The 21,250-nt window shown below is 44.6% G+C and overlaps 1 protein-coding gene across 3 annotated transcripts in view; it reads right to left on the bottom strand.

Moving 5' to 3' along the window:
- The window catches only part of nkd2b (NKD inhibitor of WNT signaling pathway 2b), a 144,786-nt gene that overhangs the window by 21,485 nt on the left and 102,051 nt on the right, over nt 1-21,250 (bottom strand). For all 3 annotated transcript variants that reach the window (XM_038796810.1, XM_038796812.1, XM_038796811.1), the window contains one exon: nt 3,761-3,888. In XM_038796810.1, the coding sequence (XP_038652738.1) occupies nt 3,761-3,888 (128 nt within the window). The remainder of the gene's footprint in view (nt 1-3,760; nt 3,889-21,250) is intronic.

Genomic DNA, 21,250 nt, shown 5'->3' with positions numbered 1-21,250 from the left:
ATCTATGTGTCAAATGACAACCAGGATGGTAGAAGATGAACAAAATGGAATGACCTGTTTCCTGTCCACAATTTCCTGTGTGTCAGGGAATTGTTAGGAGTCCATTCATCCCGTTGTTTCGGTGCTGCCTGTCTGAAGGAAAGGTCCATCCAGTGCCACTCCCCCACCTTCTACCTCCAGCACGGTAGCACAATGGTTAGCACTGTTGCTTCACAGCACCAGGGGGCCAGGTTCAATTCCCGGCTTGGGTCACTGTCTGTGCAAAGTCTGCATGTTCTCCATGTGTCTGTGTGGGTTTCCTCCGGATGCTCCGGTTTCCTCCTCCCAAGCCCCGAAAGATGTGCTATATGGTAATTTGGACACTCTGAATTCTCCCTCTTTGTACCCGAACAGGTGCCGGAATGTGGAGACTAGGGGCTATGCATATATATACTACATATATTATAAGGTATATCAGAACACCCAAGTGTAGTGTGGCACTAATGCAAAACCTGGGCTGACTCTGCTATTAAGCTCTGTAGTTGCAGGGAAATGGTGGAGGTAGAGTATCCCTTCATAGCAGGATATTTAAGAATTAGTAAATCATTTCAGAATTAACTAGCAATTAACTTGCCTTAATTTTTATGTTCTTCTTTGAACTCCAGTACTTTCATTTTATTTTATCCTGTATTTAATTAACACTTTGGAAAAACAGAACAGACCTCCACTTAATCGAAGGAAGCTGTTCTTGTTGGGTTAGTTTTACAGGTACCGATAGCTCTCCTACCTGAATGCCCATCTAAATGTGCAGGCTTTGTGCTGGCAACTCTAGTTAACCTGACATCTACACACTCCGACCTCTCCAGTGAACATTGCTGGGGAGCGCTTTGGGCTGGATATCTTGGCTGATTTTGTCCTTTTCCAACCCCTCTACTCAAAAGCCAATTTAATTCTTTCCAATCCCGCGCTGAAGGCTGAGATTAGCAATCTCAACAAAAGATGCACAAGTCAAATCGGAGACTTTCCACGTGCCCACTATTCAGCTCGACGCCAAATTTACCCACTAACTCTCACGCATTGGCATGGCATTGTACAATAGAAATGGATGACTAATCATCAATATACCAGCCTCCCCGAACAGGCGCCGGAATGTGGTGACTAGGGACTTTTCACAGTAACTTCATTGAAGCCCACTCGTGACAATAAGCGATTTTCATTTCATTTTCAATGTAACTACAGTGGCACCATTTTAGACACATGCACTCAAAACACCTTACGCACAATACAGGTAAATGTATTTTGCACGGGTATATTTACCTCCAATCCAACACCATTCAGTAACAAAACACTCACATTCTACTTTCCCTCTCACTTGCTTCCCAAGCAGTGCACAAAAGATTTAAAATCACGAGTATCTTGTGTGCAAATATTGGAATTGAAATCAGATGTACAGTGATAGGGTCTGTTACTCATTTCCTATTTGTTGATCAGATGTCAATTCCCCGCATCCAGATTCCCAATTCGCCACACATGACTTTAGCGGCTAATACATTGGACAGCCCCTCGTCCTCATATGTGTTTTCTATCAGTTTAACAATTTTGCCAGTATATTACAACTTCAAGTTCTTGCATTGAAACACTTTGTAGTAAGTGATTTGTGTAACTTAAGTATGAGATCACATTCTATTGTAGGCTAAAGAAGCAAAGTTGGAGGAAATCAGTAAACTAGTGTCTTCGATGACACGTACCGCATTGCAACATCAACAGGGTAACCAATTTTGTCATGTGATTCATAGAAATGATTTTAAAGAGGTAAAATCAAAAACAGGAGAGTAAAGGCTTGTACACAACAGAAGTAATTGTCTTGATTATAGTAGATTAAGTTTGGATGTAATGGAGTTGTTTAAGTTGACTGAAGGATGTGATTGTGTCGAGGGATGGGGAGAGGAACGACTTCTGATGTGGTGTCCAGACTATGGTGGGGATAACCTTAAAAATTACAACGAGATTGTTCAGGGTTAATGTCAATAAGCACTTCTTCACACAAGGATAATAGAATCTGGAATTCCTTCTCTCAAAGAGTTGTTGAGCTTGGGTCAATTGAAAATTTCAAAACAGAGATCAATAGCCAAGGTTATTAAAGGACACGGAATAAAAAGTGGGTAAATTAAATTAAGATACAAAGAACAAAGAAAATTACAGCACAGGAACAGGCCCTTCGGCCCTCCCAGCCTGCGCCGATCCAGATCCTTTATCTAAACCTGTCTCCTATTTTCCAAGGTCTACTTCCCCTCTGTTCCCGCCCATTCATATACCTGTCTAGATGTTTCTTAAATGATGCTATCGTGCCCACCTCTACCACCTCCGCTGGTAAAGCGTTCCAGGCACCCACCACCCTCTGCGTAAAAAACTTTCCACGCACATCTCCCTTAAACTTTCCCCCTCTCACTTTAAAATCGTGACCCCTTGTAACTGACACCCCCACTCTTGGGAAAAGCTTGTTGCGATCCACCCTGTCCATACCTCTCATAATTTTGTAGACCTCAATCCAGGTCCCCCCTCAACCTCCGTCTTTCCAACGAAAATAATCCTAATCTACTCAACCTTTCTTCATAGCTAGCACCCTCCATACCAGGCAACATCCTGGTGAACCTCCTCTGCACCCTCTCCAAGGCATCCACATCCTTCTGGTAATGTGGCAACCAGAACTGCACGCAGTATTCCAAATGTGGCCGAACCAAAGTCCTATACAACTGTAACATGACCTGCCAACTCTTGTACTCAATACCCCGTCCGATGAAGGCAAGCATGCTGTATGCCTTCTTGACCACTCTATCAACCTGCGTTGCCACCTTCAGGGTACAATGGACCCGAACTCCCAGATCTCTCTGCACATCAATTTTCCCCAAGACCCTTCCATTGACCATATAGTCCGCTCTTGAATTTGATCTTCCAAAATGCATCACCTCGCATTTGCCTGGATTGAACTCCATCTGCCATTTCTCTGCCCAACTCTCCAATTTATCTATATTTTGTTGTATTCTCTGACAGTCCTCCTCGCTATCTGCAGCTCCACCAATCTTAGTATCAACTGCAAACTTGCTAATCAGACCACCTATACCTTCCTCCAGGTCATTTATGTAGATCACAAACAACAGTGGTCCGAGCATGGATCCCTGTGGAACACCACTAGTCACCCTTCTCCATTTTGAGACACTCCCTTCCACCACTACTCTCTGTCTCCTGTTGCCCAGCCAGTTCTTTATCCATCTAGCTAGTACACCCTGAACCCCATACAACTTCACTTTTTCCATCAACCTGCCAGACCTTATCAAACGCCTTACTAAAGTCCATGTATACGACATCTACAGCCCTTCCCTCATCAATTAACTTTGTCACTTCCTCAAGTGACAGGTCAGCTATGATCCAATTGAATGGCAGACCAGGCTAGGTTGACTGAATGGCCTATTCCTGCCCCCCCCCCCCATGTCCCACCCTCCAATTCCAGCAGGATCTGTTGTACAGATCAGACATAACATTCCAGCAATGTAGGCCTGATTCTTCAACCATATTCCCTGTGATTACAACTCCCTACTGGGATTGTAGAATCCCCTCTTTTGTGATATTTAAAGTAAATAGGCACCATACAAGGCAAAACACCCACATTTGCTTGAACATTTTGTTCTTAATAGACCCAAATCAACCTTTTTTTCTTCCCCAAACTCTCCCCAAAACCATTTATTCAATAACGATTCACCATCTCCCAAATTGCAAAACTCACATCAAAGTTCAACCGTTTCTTGCCTGTCCCTCGGCTGGTTTCTTTCCCGGGGCACTTTTCTCCATCCTCTTGACTGAAAGTCGACGTGAACCCATCACATGGCTCTGCCTTCTCTGGAGGAAGCACCACTGTGGTGAAAAACAGACGGTGGGGGAAGAGAATAGTCAGGTTATGAGTGTCTATTTATGACTAAGAATGAGTCAAGGTCAATTTATCAATTCTCAGTACTGTGATTAAAACGAGCATTTTCAGAATGCCATGCACAACCTCTGCGTGCATTTACAGCCAATCAAGGATTTTTTTTTTTTATAAGTGTAGTCACTGTTGTAATATAGTTTTATCAATGTTCATTAAAGGATAACTATTAAAGGATTGCCACCGGGGAGAACTTCCCTGTTTTGAAAAGGAAAATCACTTATTTCACAAGTAGGCTTCAAGTGCAGTTACTGTGAAAAGCCCTAGTCATCACATTCCGGAGCCTGTTAGGCGAGGCTGGTACAGGAATTGAACCCGCTCTGCTGGCCTTGGTCTGCTTTACAAGCCAGCTATTTAGCCCACTGTGCTAAACCAGCCCCATTTCTTTGAAAGGCGCCATGGGATCTTTGATGTCCACCTGAGAGGGCAACTGAAGCCCCCCCCATCAAACAAATGGCATCCTGGACTGTGCAGCACTCCATCAGGGGTTCACTGAAGCGTCAGTCTCAATTATTGACGCAATCTAATGGAAAAGTTTTGAGGTGACATTTGTAGCGGGTTTTGCTGGGAGTTTCTCCCTGGCTCTGTCAGCGAGTTCCCCACTGCTATCTAGTGACTCTTTTCTGGGCCCTGGGGAGTTTCTCATCGGGCTGGCCCACAGTTAGGCTGTTCACGCAGGCGGGGTATTCCAGTCCCACCTACGCCGCACAGGTTTCCCAGCGACGGGCTATGCAGTCAACGGGAAATCCCCATGACAAGGCGGGACCAGAAAATCTCACCTCCGCCGCCGAAAAACATGTGGCGGGTTGGTCGGTAAATCCCGCCCTTAGAATTATTTTCATCACTGGGGTGGTGAAATCACTGGCCAGACAGGCTCCTCAGAGATCGGACCACCATTTTCAAAGGGTGCCCCGATCTCCAAGTGAGCTTGAGGGTCCCCCAAACCATGGGCAACGTTGCTTCCATCACACCCCCGCCCCTCATACACACACTCATGTGCACTACCCCACACCACCCCCCTCACACACACACTCATGTGCACTACCCCACACCACCCCCCCCCCCCCCACCCCCCAAGTGATGACACCATGCTAGGAGGTTGCTGAGGGCCCTCTTTTCCAGGTCTTCCCACACCCGCTTTTGGGGACCCCCCATTCTAGGGCCTCCACTCTTCACCCCCCCCAAACCTTCCTGAGGCCCCTTCATACCTGCGCTTCACCCTTCTCAATACCCCACCTCTACCCTCCTTTCATGGGCATAGTATCCCCCTCAGGCTCTGACCGTTGGCAGTGCCATCCTGGCACCTGGGCAGCCTGGCACTGCCACCCTGGCAGTGCTCCTGCCAGCTTGGCAGTGCCACTGAGCATTCAATAGTGGTGTCACTGATCACCCTCGGGGCCTCCTATGGACTAGGAGGCCCCACTCCTCTCTTTTCCCCCCCAGTTATCACGCCAACTTCGGCCTGTGTGGTTTGGTCCCCCCCATTGTGGGTGGGTTCCTAATCGCGGCACCTCACGAGGCCTGCGTAGATCTTGAGAGGTGTACTGGCTGTTGGGAAGCCCACAGGGGGCCTCTTCCATTCGGGCGCAACGCAACCGGTAGATCGTTTCCAAAGTCTCTGGGGTAGGATTTGAATGAACAACATCGAGTCAGAAGCAACGGTGTTACTAATGGACCTGTGACAGCGAATAACCAACATCTCGGTCCTTCAATTTTAGACTGAAATTTCATCCATATACATGGTGCAATTGGGGTTTCTCATCCCTCTGCCCAAAGCACTCTTGAAATGTATGCAGCCAATACAGCCATCTAGTTTTTACAAGTGGATAAGGTTCCTTCGGATACTGAAACCAGAATTTGTCATCTTCGCTCTGCACAGATTACCCCAGACATGACCTGGTTCTTGTAAATCACTTGCTGGAGGACGTATGATGCTCACCATGTTTTACTGCAACAGCAGAAGAAGGCAGACATAAACCATGCTCGCAGACTAATGTGCATAGGCTTTAGATTATTAATAAAGCCTATTTTAAACCAAGATAAAGGTCATCTTAAATAGCCAATCTGAATTAGTTAAGATTTATTTACAGATCCTCTAAGACACAATAAACTGCAATTGAATGCTGCACCGTCCGAGGTGCTGGCTTTCGGATGAGGTACTGCCCTGTCTGCTCTCTCAAGTAGACATAGAGGATTCCACTGTACTAATTTGATGAGGAGGGGAGGGTTCTCCATGGTGTCTGGGTTAATATTTATCCCTCAATCAACATTAAAACATATCGCATTTCGAGATAGTTTTTGACATAGCAATACATCGCGAGGCACTTAACTGGAACATTACCAAATGAACTTTGATAGCGAGTCCCAGGACGGTATATTAGGAATGGTGGACAAAAGCTTGGTCAAAAAAAAAGAGTATGATTTTGAGGAGGAGGAGAGAGAAAAGTGGAGGTTTAAGCGAGGGAATTCCAGCGCTGAGGTGCGAGGTAGCGGGAGCCCTGAATCAGAGAACTCTTGAAAGGATGATGGAGGAGGTTACAGGGGATAATGGGAAATTGGACCGCGTGGTGAAATTTCAAAATGTGCCAGCTAAGATACAAACAGCAGAGTTCTGAATGAGCTGAGGTTTAAGTTGGGTGGAAGATCAGAGCATTGGAATTGCCCCAACACCGTTCACTGGTTTTAAAAACAGTGCAATCATTCATTGAGCCTCCTATATTTGAAAATATATATATACTGACTTCCATTATAAAACTTCTCATCTGTACGTGGACATTTTGATTTCTCCCTCTACAATTCACAAGTTCCCAAAAGAAGCAGGAATACATTTCTCACGCAAATAGCAGATAGGGTTAAATGAAGAGCAGAGGGTGGCACAGGATCAAGGAACACAGCCTCAAATCGGGCCAAATGATCTTTTTCTGCCCTGAAACATTCTCGAGTTCTTGCAATTCCAATGTGAAGTCACACGATATGTACACTCATTTGGTCACGGGTGACTTCATTTCCTGAATGTATCGTTCAGGTCAATGACCCTGGTCTCCCGAGACACTTGGGGGCACACCGAGGCAGGCAAAAAATGTTTTAAATTCGTTACAGTTTCCGAGCAGATAGTTCACACCTTCACCGACTGAAAGGGTGAACTGGCATTTGTACAGCACCATTCACAGTCCGAAACTGACGCCGAGTCAAACCAAATAGACATTAGGACAAGTGACAGGCAATTATGTATATGTGATCTTGCTATGCTGCCCTTCCAGCGCAGCAAGATCCCGCAGACAGGAAGGCACGGAAAACGTTGCCCGTAGATTTACAGAATTGTACGAATTGCAGCGGATAATTTGCACACAGCAAGATCCCACAAAGAGCAATACGACAAATGATCAGATTATCTGTTTTAAGTAAGGCCAGTCGAGGGATAAATGTCCCCCAGGACTTCCTTCTGTTGAGAAGGAAGCCACCATGCAGCAAATCGTTTACGCGTTAGTCCAGATGGGATTGGGATTAAGCCAGGTGATGGAGGAGGCCAAATGCACAGGAAACTGTGCTTGCCTGGGGAACGATTCCAAGCGAGAAATCTTCAAAAGAGATTTGTTGGCATTTGAAAATTTCTGGGAATTCCTGGAATTACTGGCGCTGTCTCCATTTCGGTATCCTTCAGAGCTACTTTGAATGAAACAATAATCACTTTTTAAAAAACATATGGCACGTGTTGCTGGATTCCAACAAATCTGCATCCTGTGCTTGATGACCAAAGAATCTCACTAGAATTCCAGTCTAATAACTGTAACCGTATGGAGACGAGGGGGTGTGAATTAGCCCTCATTGTGTCCACTTTCGAATTGGAAACACTGGGGGAGAGAAGAGACGAGACAAGAAGGAACATATTTCAGGAAATGACATCCTGCGCCTTAACCACTCTGATAACTACTACAGTCGAATATCCTTTATTTTTACATCTGAAAACCAAACACATCCAAAAACCCAACCCCTTTTTTAACAGCCTCGAACACGAGCCAAATTGAAGCTCATCGACTTTGTGTGGGGGAGGTCCAGTTGTTTGCCTGCATGGTTTAAAGTCACACATCTTACCCTGTGATTTTTGTGGCTATTTATTGATTTTGTACTTTGAATCCACCGTGTAGATTGGCAAATGGAGAAATAACCAAGTTATTTATAGACTATAGCTAGCCTAAGCTTAGACGATTGTAATGCAAGTAGGCCTAGGTCTACTGTAAATACTTTTTACCACATCCGAAAACCAAGAATATCTGAATATCAAAATCAATCGGCCCCAAGGACTTTGGATAAATAATATTCAGCTTGCAGCTTTTAAGGTAGAGGGTGACCCAGCACCCCACAAGGAGATTGGTTGGATCAAGGGGAGAAGATGCCGAGTGTTGTATAATCTATATGTGAAATCTGTACAGAGATGTCACCAGTTTCTACGCTGTCTAAGAGGTTTTACTTACAGGGCTTTAAATGCTGTACTCCACGTGCTTCAATTCTGGCTTCCAGCTCTTTCTACAGCTTTCGTTTACTTCATTTCTGAATCTGCACCCAGCCTAACTAATCAAGCACAGTGAGCATAAATTGTAAACCAACTCACAATCAAACACAGAGGCAATTGAACACTGGGCCTGCTGCCTCAGGATTCCATCCGGTCGTGCAGCATAAGCCGTGACCATCCAAAATGGACATTAAAAAAAAACTGTGGGGCAGCACAGTGGCGCAGTGGGTTAGCACTGCTGCCTCACGGCACCGAGGTCCCAGGTTCGATCCCGGCTCTTAGTCGATGTCAGTGTGGAGTTTGCACATTCTCCCGTGTTTGCTTGGGTTTCGTCCCCACAACCCAAAGATATGCGTGCTAGATGGATTGGCCACGCTAAATTGCCCCTTCATTGGAAAAAAACAAATTGGTACTCTAAATTTATTAAATTTAGGGGAAATTTGGGGGTCGTGTGACCGGTTCTGAAGTCTGCCTGACAGGAAGCCTGGGTGGTTTGACTGTTGGGAGATCCAAGGAGAGCTTGGTTTGTTTTACTGGGGAGTAGGTGCAAGCTTATGTCTGGAGACAGTGACAGCTGACTTTGAGTTTACAATGAGTAGAAATAAGTTGCCTCCAAAATGAAAATAGTGTTTAGTCACAAGGTGCTTTTCAGTCATTTGTTACAGTAAAAGGTCATCATGTCATTCTGTCAGCTGTTTGGAACTTCCAGTTTCTATGCAGATTGCAACTTTAAAAAAATTACATCCGACATATTAGAAATTTCCACATTCCAACCACTCACTGAGGGAAAATAAAATTCTCCTGAATTCCCTATTGGATTTATTAGCGAATATCTTAACTTTATGGCCTCTTTCACATTCCTCATTTAGGGAACTTGAACCTCTGCCTTATAAAAGTTTCTTTTAGACGCATATAAACAGTTAAAAGATTGAAACCCATTCTGACGTCCTCTTAAATTTAATAGTTAGCAATGACTCAAAGATCCTCACCTGGGATCAATAAAAAGCAAACACATTCCTGACTAGATCTGTGGAGATAAATGGATTTTTTTCATGCCAAGGTCAACAGGAAGAAGTGCGATGTTGATATGCCTGTGGCACATGTCTCCAGGCTCTGACCACTGTTCCTAACCCAACGAGCCAGAAATCGCAGCCAAGAGGCCAGCACCATTAGAATAGTCAAAACCCACACTCCCAGTGAACGGAATTGTAGAACTGATATCATGTATCATTAAAGCAAACACAACTGTATTTGCATGAGAAGCTCTTTGGGCACAAGTGTGATCACCATGGTGCCAGTTAGCAGTTTTGCATCTGGCACAGCTGTGCCCTTGACAAAGGCGGGCAACCCCAGTACCTGCAGTAAGAGTCTGTGAAGGAGTGCTATCCTGATGTTACAGAGCCCATCCAGCTGATGCAATGCCAGAGTACTCAGTTTAATTTGCGCATCGCTCTGCAAACAACTGGACTGCAGCAGTTCAAGAACACAGCTCACCACCACCTTCCCAAGCGTGTTTAGGGATGGACAATAAATGCCGACCTAGCCAGCAATGCCCACATCCCATGAATGAATTTGTAAAAAATCTGCATAAAATGATTCTCAAGGGGCCTGGCACTCAAATTGCAGGAAAGATCATTTTTAAGAACTTTTGCATTTGCAAAATTTTAGGGTAAGTATTCCGAAGTGTATCTGAAGGTGCTGAGCGAGTTCTTGGATTTGTCAGAAAGTGTTAAAGCTTCCTCACAGAGAGGGCAGATGGATAGATGACCTGGCCAAAAAGGCTGCAGCAGGGAGCGGGGCTGCATTTACAGGGTCTCTGGATCATCACTAGATAGCGAAGCAGCATCGGCTGCAGATAGGGAAAGCCCTTTTTAAGATTAAGCACTGTTGTAATGTAGGAAATGAAACAAATTTGTGAACAACATGTGATAGTGGCTAGGAAATTTGGTTTTGTGATGATGGTTGGGAACCTGGGAGAACACTCCTGCACTTCTTTAAAAAAAAGAGTACCAGAGGATTGTTTGCATTCACGTGAGAGGGAAGATGGGTTTTAATATCTCCAACCATGCAGCACACCCTTAGGTACTACACTGTGAGTGTCAAGTTTTAATTCTTGCATTCAAGCCCTGGAATGGGACTTCAACACAGAATCTTGTGACAACAGAGATGGGAGTGCTGCCGTCAAGCCACATTTAACACAGTGTTATGGTAATGAGGCAGGAACACTAAATTTACGTACTACCCAACTCTAATGAAGCCGCCGTGGGCAGGTTACAGTTTGCAATCTCTGTGGCCAAAAGAACAGCATATATGAATTTTAACCTACTATATTTTTGCAAAAAAAAGATTTTACAAATATAGCACCTTTGGGATGGTCCAAATCACTTTCCAGCCAATGAAGTAATGTCGAAAATGCTGAAAGTGATGTGCAGCGATATCTCACCACGAACAGCAAGAAGATAAATTAAGCACGTGGTGTATTTTGACAGTGTTGGTGAGGGATGATATTGGCCGGAATACCAGGAAGAAGTCCCCCACACTTCCCTGAAAATACTGGGAGAATCCCACCCATGTTCAAGAATGAAATTACCCTGAAACTACTGTTATACTATCTATTACACCGTCTTCGGAGCGCAGGTGAATCGGGTACCGGAAATCCATTTGGATCAGGAGTCAAGTAAAGCGGAGTGGGGGGGGAAAGAAGGGTGCATTGGGGTTGGGAGGGGGTGTTGGTGGCGTTGGCAGATGAAATACCTCCGTGTTTCCTCAACAATGCCCCAATCTGCAGAGTTAAAGTTAAGTCTGACCTTTTTGTTTGCGGGTTCATGTCGGATTGCCAGACCAGGGGCAAATTTTAAAATTCCCACCCTTGTGTTCAACAGCCCAGCCCCCCCCCCCCCCCCCCCCCCCACACATCTAGAAACTTCTTCAGTTCAGATCTTGGAGCTCCTCCAATTCTAGAATCTCAGATTCCCCTTGCTCTTCCCAAGCCTCCTTCTTTAAGGTGTTCCTTGAAATCCAATTATAATAATCTAATAGAATAATAATGTCACAAGTTGGCCTACATTAACACTGCAATGAAGTCACTGTGAAAATCCTCTAGACGCCACATTCCAGCGCCTGTTCGGATACACTGAGGAAGAATTCAGAATGTCCAATTCGCCTAACAAGCACGTCTTCAGGACTTGTGGGAGGAAACCGGAGTGCCCAGAGGAAACGAGGGGAGAACGTGCAGACTCCACACAGACAGTGACCCAAGCCGGGAATCGAACCCAGGTCCCTGGTGCTGTGAAACAACAGTGCTAACTGTTTTGTTATGCTCTTGATGTAGCATAAGCTGCTTCCTTGATATGCACTCTGACAAAGGAAGGTTCAGACTTGGAGATAGCTTTAACACATTTAGTAAACTGTTAACGATTCTCCTACTTGGATTCGACTCTCCTGTTAATCCTGCTATAGCTACTCAGACTGATGAACCAGTCTGCTACAATCCAGGTGGTGGGTGTGATGTGTTTCAAATCAACCCTGTGTACACACTGAGAGTCTCCACTGGAAAGAGGAAGATCATGTGTGTTGTGTCCTTATAAAATGGGTTGGTGTAATGCCCCTCTGTGGTGGTGCCACCTCTGTGTGTATCGTGAATGCCCATTGGTCGTGTCCTATCTTACTGGCCTATTGGTTGAATGTCTGTGTGTCATGTCTCTGGTGCTCCCTCTAGTGTACTTGTATTTACATTAACCCCTTGTGTATTTACAGTGATACATATCACCACACTAACCACTGAGCCACTGTGCCACCCAGCTGTCCTAGTATCGCCCAATGTAACTCCACATGTCAAATTCTGTCCAATAGTTCTTCTTCAAAGTATTTGGGACATTGTACTGTATTAAAGGTGCTATATAAATACAGGTGGTTGCTGTCTAGACAGGACAAGTGGGTGGGATTATGCTTCATTTCTAAAATCCCAGGTACAGCTCCCTGCTCAATGCTTGCGTTTTGTTTGGGCAACATTGTTTGGCTCTTTGTTTTAATTTAAAACCAGAAACAGTAAAGAGATCCACTCCACCCAACCTACAGGTAACGGATTATACTAACACAACCGATATTGAACTGATTGCTAATATCAAAGTAGCTAGAGTCCTCTAGATCAACTGTTTCTTAAAGAAAAAATCATTTAGCTCCATTACGCTTTGAAGCAACCATGAAAAGGAGCAGTCTTCAAATTTCAAATCAACAGATTGAAATCATTTACTCTACATGTGAGCTTATGGAGAATAATGGAAAGCTGGAAGTGATTAGCAGGCTATAATCTCACTGGAGAAGGGTCAAACAACATTTTAAAAGAAAGAAACATCTGAAAAAGTGGAGATGAAATTGGAGCCTAATAATCACTCCCAGCTATGAATCATTTTACTTTTTCATAAGTATACACGGACAATTTACTCCCTGGTGCTCAGCTAGGGGTAGCCTTTGCTTGGTTTTTAAATGTTAGCTCAAAACTATTCTTCTAGCACACACTAAACAGAACCAGGTGGCTTGTGGATATCTCACACAAAGGTCTCTGACCCTCTTTTATTCCAACAGTAAAGCTCATTTGACACTAGTAAGGCTGGGGGGGGTGGGGTTGCAAATAAAATTCGGCATTTGTGTTTCGGCTTGTTTAGAAATATGAGCAGGATTCTCCCAACCCACGGCAGAGTGTCCACGGCATCGCATTTTACGACAGCGTGAACGGGCCGCTGCCAGGAGTAATTCTCGCCCCTACAGGGGGCCAGCACGGCCCTGGAACGGTTCATGCCGCTCCAGCTGCCAATCCCAGCGTGAACTGTGCGCCGCGAGATACGCGCATGTGCAATGGCGCCAGCGCCAACACACGCATGTAAGTGGCCTCCTTCAACGCACTGGCCCCGAAGCAACATGGCTTAGGACTACAGGGGCTGGCGCGTAGGAAAGGAGGCCCCCAGCGCTTGGTGGGCCCCAATCGCGGGCCAGGCCACATCGGAGGACCCCCTCCCAGGGTCGGACCCCTCCCTCTCCTTCTGCCCCCCCCCCCCCCCCCCCCCCCCCCCCCCCAGGGTCGGACCCCTCCCTCCCTTCCTCCCCATCCCCCCACAGGCCACCACCCGACCCTTCAACCGCCGGCTGAGGGCAGGTTAGAATGGTGCCGGTGGGACTTGGTTTTTTCCTTACGGCCGCTCTGCGGAGAATCGCGTGCCGGCGTTGGGGTGGCATGGCCCGGTCGCGGGGATTCGCCAGCCCAGCCCAGGGCTGGGAGAGTGCCGCCCATGTTCAAGAATGAAAATTTTCAGGTACTGATACAGGTATCAGGAAGTCACAGGCCAGGATTTTAATCCTGGCTGGGTTTTAGGCAGATGTAGACAATAGAAGACAGGGAAGGTAGTGCCAGGGTACCCAGTGGCACTGCCAGGGTGCCACCCTGTTCTGTCCCCGACCACACAAGGTCTGCAATGGCCTGAGAGGCCCCCACCAGGTGCCGTTACGATTGGTTCACGTTTGTGTAAACCAATACTAAGCGGCGCCCTGGCGAGCTTACCAGGCACGGCCGTTGAGTCCCAAGCGCCAGGTGAACATGGTGTTCGGGTATTTAAATGAGCCGTGGTGCAGATTGCACCAGGCAGTGCGGGTCAGGTGACTCGCATGAGGTTTCGCACCCAGCATGGAGCCAGATTTGCACGTGAATCGTCTGTTGTGCCTGGATCCCCGCTGAATCGCGCCCAACGTTTCGAGTCCATTGATCCTTCTACAGAACTGAAAAGGGATGGAAATGTGAATTATATACTTGGAGGGGGGTGGGGCAGAATGGAAAGACAGTGGTAGGTTGGAGTTAAGGAGATGCTTTGGATCTGTGATTTGCAAAGGCTTCCTCTACTTGGGGTTGTCCTCACCTCACATTTGAGCCTGTTGTGGACTAACTGGAAACCACTTGTTCATATTAGTCAACAACTATCATTATATCAGGTGGCTACCAGGACAGTAGAAGGGAAACGCGGTCCATTAGGTCTTTTACCATCTAGCATTTCCTATGTTCCTGCAATAATATCACCTGAAGCATTGATGGTAACAAGTGCAAAATATCAATTTACCAATTGTTGTACATTTAAGCTGGAAGCTGGTTTATGACATGTTACAATAACGTTTCTGGGTTATTTTCCAACCTGCTAAAGCATTGTTAGCTAACTTTAGATTATCCCCAAAGGCAAGCTCGACTAAACTGAAAGAATCACCAGTCGTAATTGTGCTATAATGGTAGGTGGTAAGCACCAGGTTGCCCAAATCCCCTAAGGGAAACTTGAACAAGCTAACACAACAATTTTCAATTTATATTTGATGAGACTGTACTCGAGGTCAGGATGAAGAATTTCAAATTACTTCTGAAGATCTAATAAATTAAATTTAAACATTTATTAAGGTTTTACAGAGCTAACAGGACTTCTACAAAATAAATCCCAAAAGATTCTTGCTCAACTAACTCGAGCTAAACATCTCTTTTAGGCAACAGTTCTCAGATTTTAATCTCTGAAAATCCTGTAATATTACCACAAATCCACGGTTGTTAAGTGGAGGGGGGGGGGTCTTGCACAGGCTTTTCTCTCTTTCCTTTGATACTAAGAACCCAACTTCCTTTTGAAACCTTGCAGACACACACTTTTCTCTATGGGTGGCAGCAACAGCTTCTTCACAGGTTGGCCTCCCAGGGCACAATGGTTTAGGATCTCATAACCATATCCACCGATACAGCATTTAATCTCTCTTTAAATGTGTTTTTTTTCCCTTTCATCTTTAACTCTATTGCTTTCAATTCCTTTCGAAGTTAATTTTCCTCGTGTTCTATATCTGGGAATACATTTTTGCTGGTTCGGCATCATGTGAAGTGTAGTGATATCAGCAGCGTGTTTGCATTGGCTTTCAGCACATCGCCATCTTGATTGTATGAGCAACACCCTTAATAAACCTCTCATCGTGTTTTACAAGAAACCCCAGTGTGGGAACCTCCATACATTTTCTCTTTGTGGCAACAAAAAAATATAACACTTAAAATTTCTAAGGCTTTGTTATTCCATGGCTACTCCTTTTTGGGTAAAGGTGAACTTGCTACCTTGCTTCATCCATTTACGATCTATGCCATTTGCACGTGTTCCTTTTGAAATCAAGTCAACTTCAAGTCACTTCCCTCATCTTCCTAATGTAAATTTCTATTCATGCTGCCCACTAGTACTCCATCTTATCTCTGCTCATCTCGACTTCAAACTACTTGCTTTCTCACCCAATCCCCTTTTGATGTTCTGAACCTTGCAGTCCACTCTTCAGTTTAATTATTTTATTCACCCCCAAACTCTCACAAGCCTGTTTCACAGTATACCAGTGGTATTGGGAAAATATTGATATAATATTTCTTCATAATTAGTGAAGCTAGTTAAGCTTTCAATTCCATGGCCAAGCTAAACTAACACAAGATCATTTTAGCTACTAGGATTACAGTGGGTGCGATTTTCCAGCCCTTTCCAGCAGTGGGATTTTCTGGTCCTGCCGAAGGTGGCCCCTTGCGGCGAGTTCCCCGGCAGCGGAATGGGTGTGCCTTGCAAAATGCCGTAGATGTTGGTGGGACTGGAGGTTTCCACCGGCAGCCAATGGCGAGCTACCACTGCCGCCAGAAAACTGATCTTTATTAGTGTCACAAGTTGGCTTACATTAACACTGCAATGAAGTTACTGTGAAAATCCCCTAGTCGCCACATTCCAGCACCTGTTCGAGTACACTGAGGGAGAATTCTGAATGTCCAATTCACCTAACAAGCACATCTTTTGAACTTGTGGGAGGAAACCGGAGCACGCGGAGGAAACAAAAGCAGACACGGGACGAACTCTGCACAGACAGTGAGCCAAGCCAGGAATCAAACCCGGGTACATTGTCCTGTTAAACAGTGCTAACCACTGTGCTACATATTGCATTAATTCATTGAATAATAGGATAAACAGGCATTAATTAATAAATAAATAAAGAGCATTATTTCTTTTATGAGTGCAATGCTGTCAAGCTTCTGACAGAAAAACAATTATTTGTCATCTATTATTCGCTGAAATTAATTATTCTTTCCTTGCATTTCTCACTGCTACGGAGGAATCTTAACCCACCCCTCCCCCAACTCAAAAGGTTTCAAATAAATTTGCTTCAATTCGAGCAGTTCAGCCCACTTTAGCACCTTTGAATCAGCTAACAGGGTTCCGACATCTTCAAACAAAAGCAGAGAGAGCGGTCAGCCATACACACAATGGAATCAATCACAAAGCACTGTTTGGGTTTGATTTTTGATTCCTCTCAAACTGAACATTTTAGAGAACAACTGGCAAACCATAAAAGCAGTTGTACTAATTTACGATAGGCCCAGATTTCTGAAGGCAGTTATTCATATGTGGTAATTAGACTTCATAAAAAGGTACAAGAACTTTTTTTTAAAATCACGATTACCTTGGGAATAGATTTTATTTTCGAGGTATATTTGCCATTGTTCTCATCTCGATGTATGCTTTACAGATTTTAAAATAAAACAGTAGGTCTGGCTATAATATTTCTTAATCATGTACCAGGACATGATACTGTTCACAAAATGTCTTTTATTCAATTTTTTAACATTATATCTCACTAAATCATGAAGCTCGACTACAGTGAGTTTTCCCTTGGGTTGCACTGTCTGATGTTTTTGGATTGGACTTTGCCCATGTTGCCTGGTTATAATCAACAAATTCATAAACCAGTCACCAAAATACATTTTTTTTAAAAATCACCCGTATTCATTTGTTTGGCTGAAATTTTCTTGCCCCTCTTGCTGGCGGGATCTTACGGTCCCGCCGATGGCAACCCCTCATGGCACGCTCCCTGGTGTTGCAGGGCACGGAAAACCCTGTAGACATCAGGAGTGGAAGATTCCACCCCCAGGGCACATCCACCCCCGGAAACACACCAGAAGGGGGGGAATTCTACTTTCCTTCCTTCATCTCCCATCGTGGGTAATCAGCGGATCATTAACAACAAAGCAAATATGATTGCGACAATGATTGTTCTCCCTGCTCCATCTTATTAATTTGCACAGGGCAGCAACTCAGTGCTAACATATTAAATAACGAGACCCAATGAAAGTGATGTGCAATTAAAATCAAAATTAGGCTGCAAACTCCAGAGATGGACAGAAAGAAAGGAGAAGGAAAAGAAGAAAATGGGAAAATAAAAACAAAAGAAAAGAATCCAAAAAAGGAGCGAGAGAGAGAGAAAAGAGATAAAATGAATTTAAAAGAAAATAAATAAAGGAAAGAACGATTTGGAGAACAAAAAGATAGAAAGAAGCACAAGGGCGGTCTACAAACACAATTAAACCATACAGAGGTTTAATTGGGTCACACAACGTCCAGTTGCCAGGATAAGTGACCAGAAGAAAAGGTCTTTCAGCCATGACCAAAGAATATTGATGGCTCAATAGTTAATAATGCATTCACATTTCAGTTTTCAACATAAACCCTCAAGTTCTTATCCTAATTCTTCCCACATCAACACTTGCAAATAATGGGTTGTGAGGAAACTGAAAAATCTCTACTGATCCTTGGGCTTTCAATTGAAGACACCAATTGATACAGCCTTTGGTAACCAAGCACTATTATCATTTGTGGTTTTATTCAGCCACGACTGATTAAGAGGTTGTAGACATGCATGTGTCACTGGGAAGTGACATATTTTAGTACACATAATTGCCCCTTTCAAAATCTAAAGTCGTCCATGATTTGTGTAATTAGAGCCAGTCTTTAGAATGCTTAAGTCTTCACACACCAATGAAGGAAATGTAGCAAACCCTCAAGGCGCTGTTGGCTGCTCCATCACCATGACTCACTATACATGTGAATGAGCGGAACAAAACGGGTCAGCTAAAATACTTAAGTGTCGGTCAACACAAAAGCACATTGAGCAAATAAAGAGGGAAATCGAAGAAACCAGTTAAATAATGCTGAAGTGCCCAACAGTAAATAAGGGCAATGTATTGTATTCAATGGCCATTTAATGCACTTAATTATAGCACTTCTTGTCAACTGAGTAACTGGCAATTGATATCCACTCTCCCATCACTCGAGATGAGACTTCCCATTTCCTGGAGGATTACAGGCATGAAGGCAGCAACATTTTGCAATTGGCTTTTATTTAACAAAAAATTAGGGGGCTCAAACTATTAATTGCTAAATTTGACTGCCAATTTATATTTATATTTTGAAAAAGTGTCAAAATAAAATGTTCTTACCAGAACATTTTTACTTCCTAATTTGTTATCTCCCCCCCCCACTTCCGGACCCAGGCAACATTCCCAAACAAGCAGGTACATAATTAGTTTCAAGTCCCAAGCCTGTCAAAACTGCCAGGATGTACAAGTTGGCACAGTGGTGCGATTCACCCTTACATTTTCCTTATTTATTTGGAAGGTGGATTATGTTGGCAGAGATTGGGAGTCAGTCAGTCACATGAGGAATTTGCCACCATTATGGTGGTGTCCCATGTGCCAACCTTAGGATTCAGTTTTTTTTATATAAAGGGTCTCTTTTTAGGGTATTTTCTCCAGACAATGTCAAACATCTACAATAGCTGCAGGCAACAATTCTATCATGATGACAGGTTAGCTTATAGCAAAGCAGAAATCAAATTTCTCAAACATACATGCTGACCTCGAAAGGAGGAAATAAAGAAAACTCTCCTGCATAAAGCAACTTTCACCTCCTTCATAGCCATTCAATTACTTTTGTGATGGAAACAGTGTTGGAAATACTCATTAGAAAAACAGTTTATATTTTGAGCCAAATTTGTCTGTCTTAGAACATAGAACATAGAACAGTACAGCACAGAACAGGCCCTTCGGCCCTCGATGTTGTGCCGAGCCATGATCACCCTACTCAAACCCACGTATCCACCCTATACCCGTAACCCAACAACCCCCCCCTTAACCTTACTTTTTAGGACACTACGGGCAATTTAGCATGGCCAATCCACCTAACCCGCACATCTTTGGACTGTGGGAGGAAACCGGAGCACCCGGAGGAAACCCACGCACACAGGGGGAGGACGTGCAGACTCCGCACAGACAGTGACCCAGCCGGGAATAGAACCTGGGACCCTGGAGCTGTGAAGCATTTATGCTAACCACCATGCTACCATGCTGCCCGAACAGACAGTTCTTTTCCCAGAGAATAACCCGTCTCCAGATTGCACTGCCGGTCAGCTGAATCTAGACAACTGGACCAGTGGTTGTTTGCAAGAGAGGTCAAATTTAAGCAATTTGACAGTTAGTGTACACATGGTCAATTCTGAACTACTTTTGAGCACGGTAGCACGGTGGTTAGCACTGTTGCTTCACAGGTCCCAGGTTCGATTCCCGGCTTGGGTCACTGTCTATTCTGAGTCTGCACATTCTCCCCGTGTCTGCGTGGGTTTCCTCCGCATGCTCCGGTTTTCTCCGAAAGACCCGAAAGACATGCTTGTTAGGTGAATTGAACATTCTGAATTCTCCCTCAGAGTATCCGAACAGGCGCCGGTGTGTGGCGACTAGGGGTTTTCACAATAACTTCATTGCAGTGTTATGTAAGCCTACTTGTGACAATAATAAAGATTTTTTTAAAAAATTAAAGTTCAGTGCTGTGATGTCGAAACAGGTATCAGGCAATTTGTGCACAGCAAAGTCACAAAATGTTTTTAATGAAATATATGATCAGGTAATCTGTAAAAAATATTGACCAGATCACTGGAGGGGAAACTCCTTTGCATTGGGGAAAACTCCCTTGTACTTAAAGTAGTACAATCAGAGCTCTTATATCCATTTGAAAAGAGCAGATAGTGCCTTGGTCCAATGACCCATCTGATAGACGAGACCTTCGATTCTACAACACTCCCTTCTCTCGGATTCAGCGTGGAGCTGGCTTTTGAGAATAAATGCTGGCACAGACTATTTGGGCTAACGGATCTATTTCTATACCTACCGACATATCCATACAGTAACACCCAAGAAATGACACAACTCTACGTACTTGTGTGACAATAAAGATTCTTAAAAAAAAAGTAGTATTGCAAAAATGAACCTTGCCCAACGACCCTTTCGGGAAATCATTGCAGACCGCTTCTTACAACATCGGCCGTAACATCAGTTGACATTGGTGTAAAGGTACATACAGGACAAAGTGGGAAAGCCACACAGCTAATCAGAGAATCAATCATCTCAGAAGGCTATGGGTTCAAGACACAATCCAGGAACTTAAGCACTTAACCTCATTAACATTTCAGTTAATACCGAATGCACTATTGCAGGCATCTTAATTCAAATGAGATATTAATCGCACCCTTCAACTATTGCCACCAAAATAGATGGTCTGGTCATTATCACACTGTTCTTTGAGGCCTTGCTTTTTTTTTTACAAAAACGCCGAAAAATGCACGCTGATAGGGGGCCATTGACAGAGGCCCCCACAGCGATTCTCCAAGTGTAACTGGCTGAGTTCCCGACGGCATGGGTCTCTCGTGGTCTCACCCGTCGGGAACTCGGCACGGCGGCTGCGGTCTCAGTTGGCGGCTGCCCTGGTGGGAGGGCAGGGAATCCTTCACCGGTGAGGGGACGGGGACAGGGGACGGGGACGGGGATGGGGACCGGGGGTGGGAGGGGGGACGGGGGGGGGGGGGGGGGGCGTAGCTACACAGACAGCCAGGCTATCGATCGGGGGCCACTGGTCCGCGGGAACGTACAATCC

The sequence above is a fragment of the Scyliorhinus canicula genome, chromosome 5 (genome assembly GCF_902713615.1).
Source record: "Scyliorhinus canicula chromosome 5, sScyCan1.1, whole genome shotgun sequence".
NCBI classification, from domain to species: domain Eukaryota; kingdom Metazoa; phylum Chordata; class Chondrichthyes; order Carcharhiniformes; family Scyliorhinidae; genus Scyliorhinus; species Scyliorhinus canicula.
Note: the sequence above shows the minus strand (reverse complement) of the source record. Positions and strands in the feature narration are given on the sequence as shown.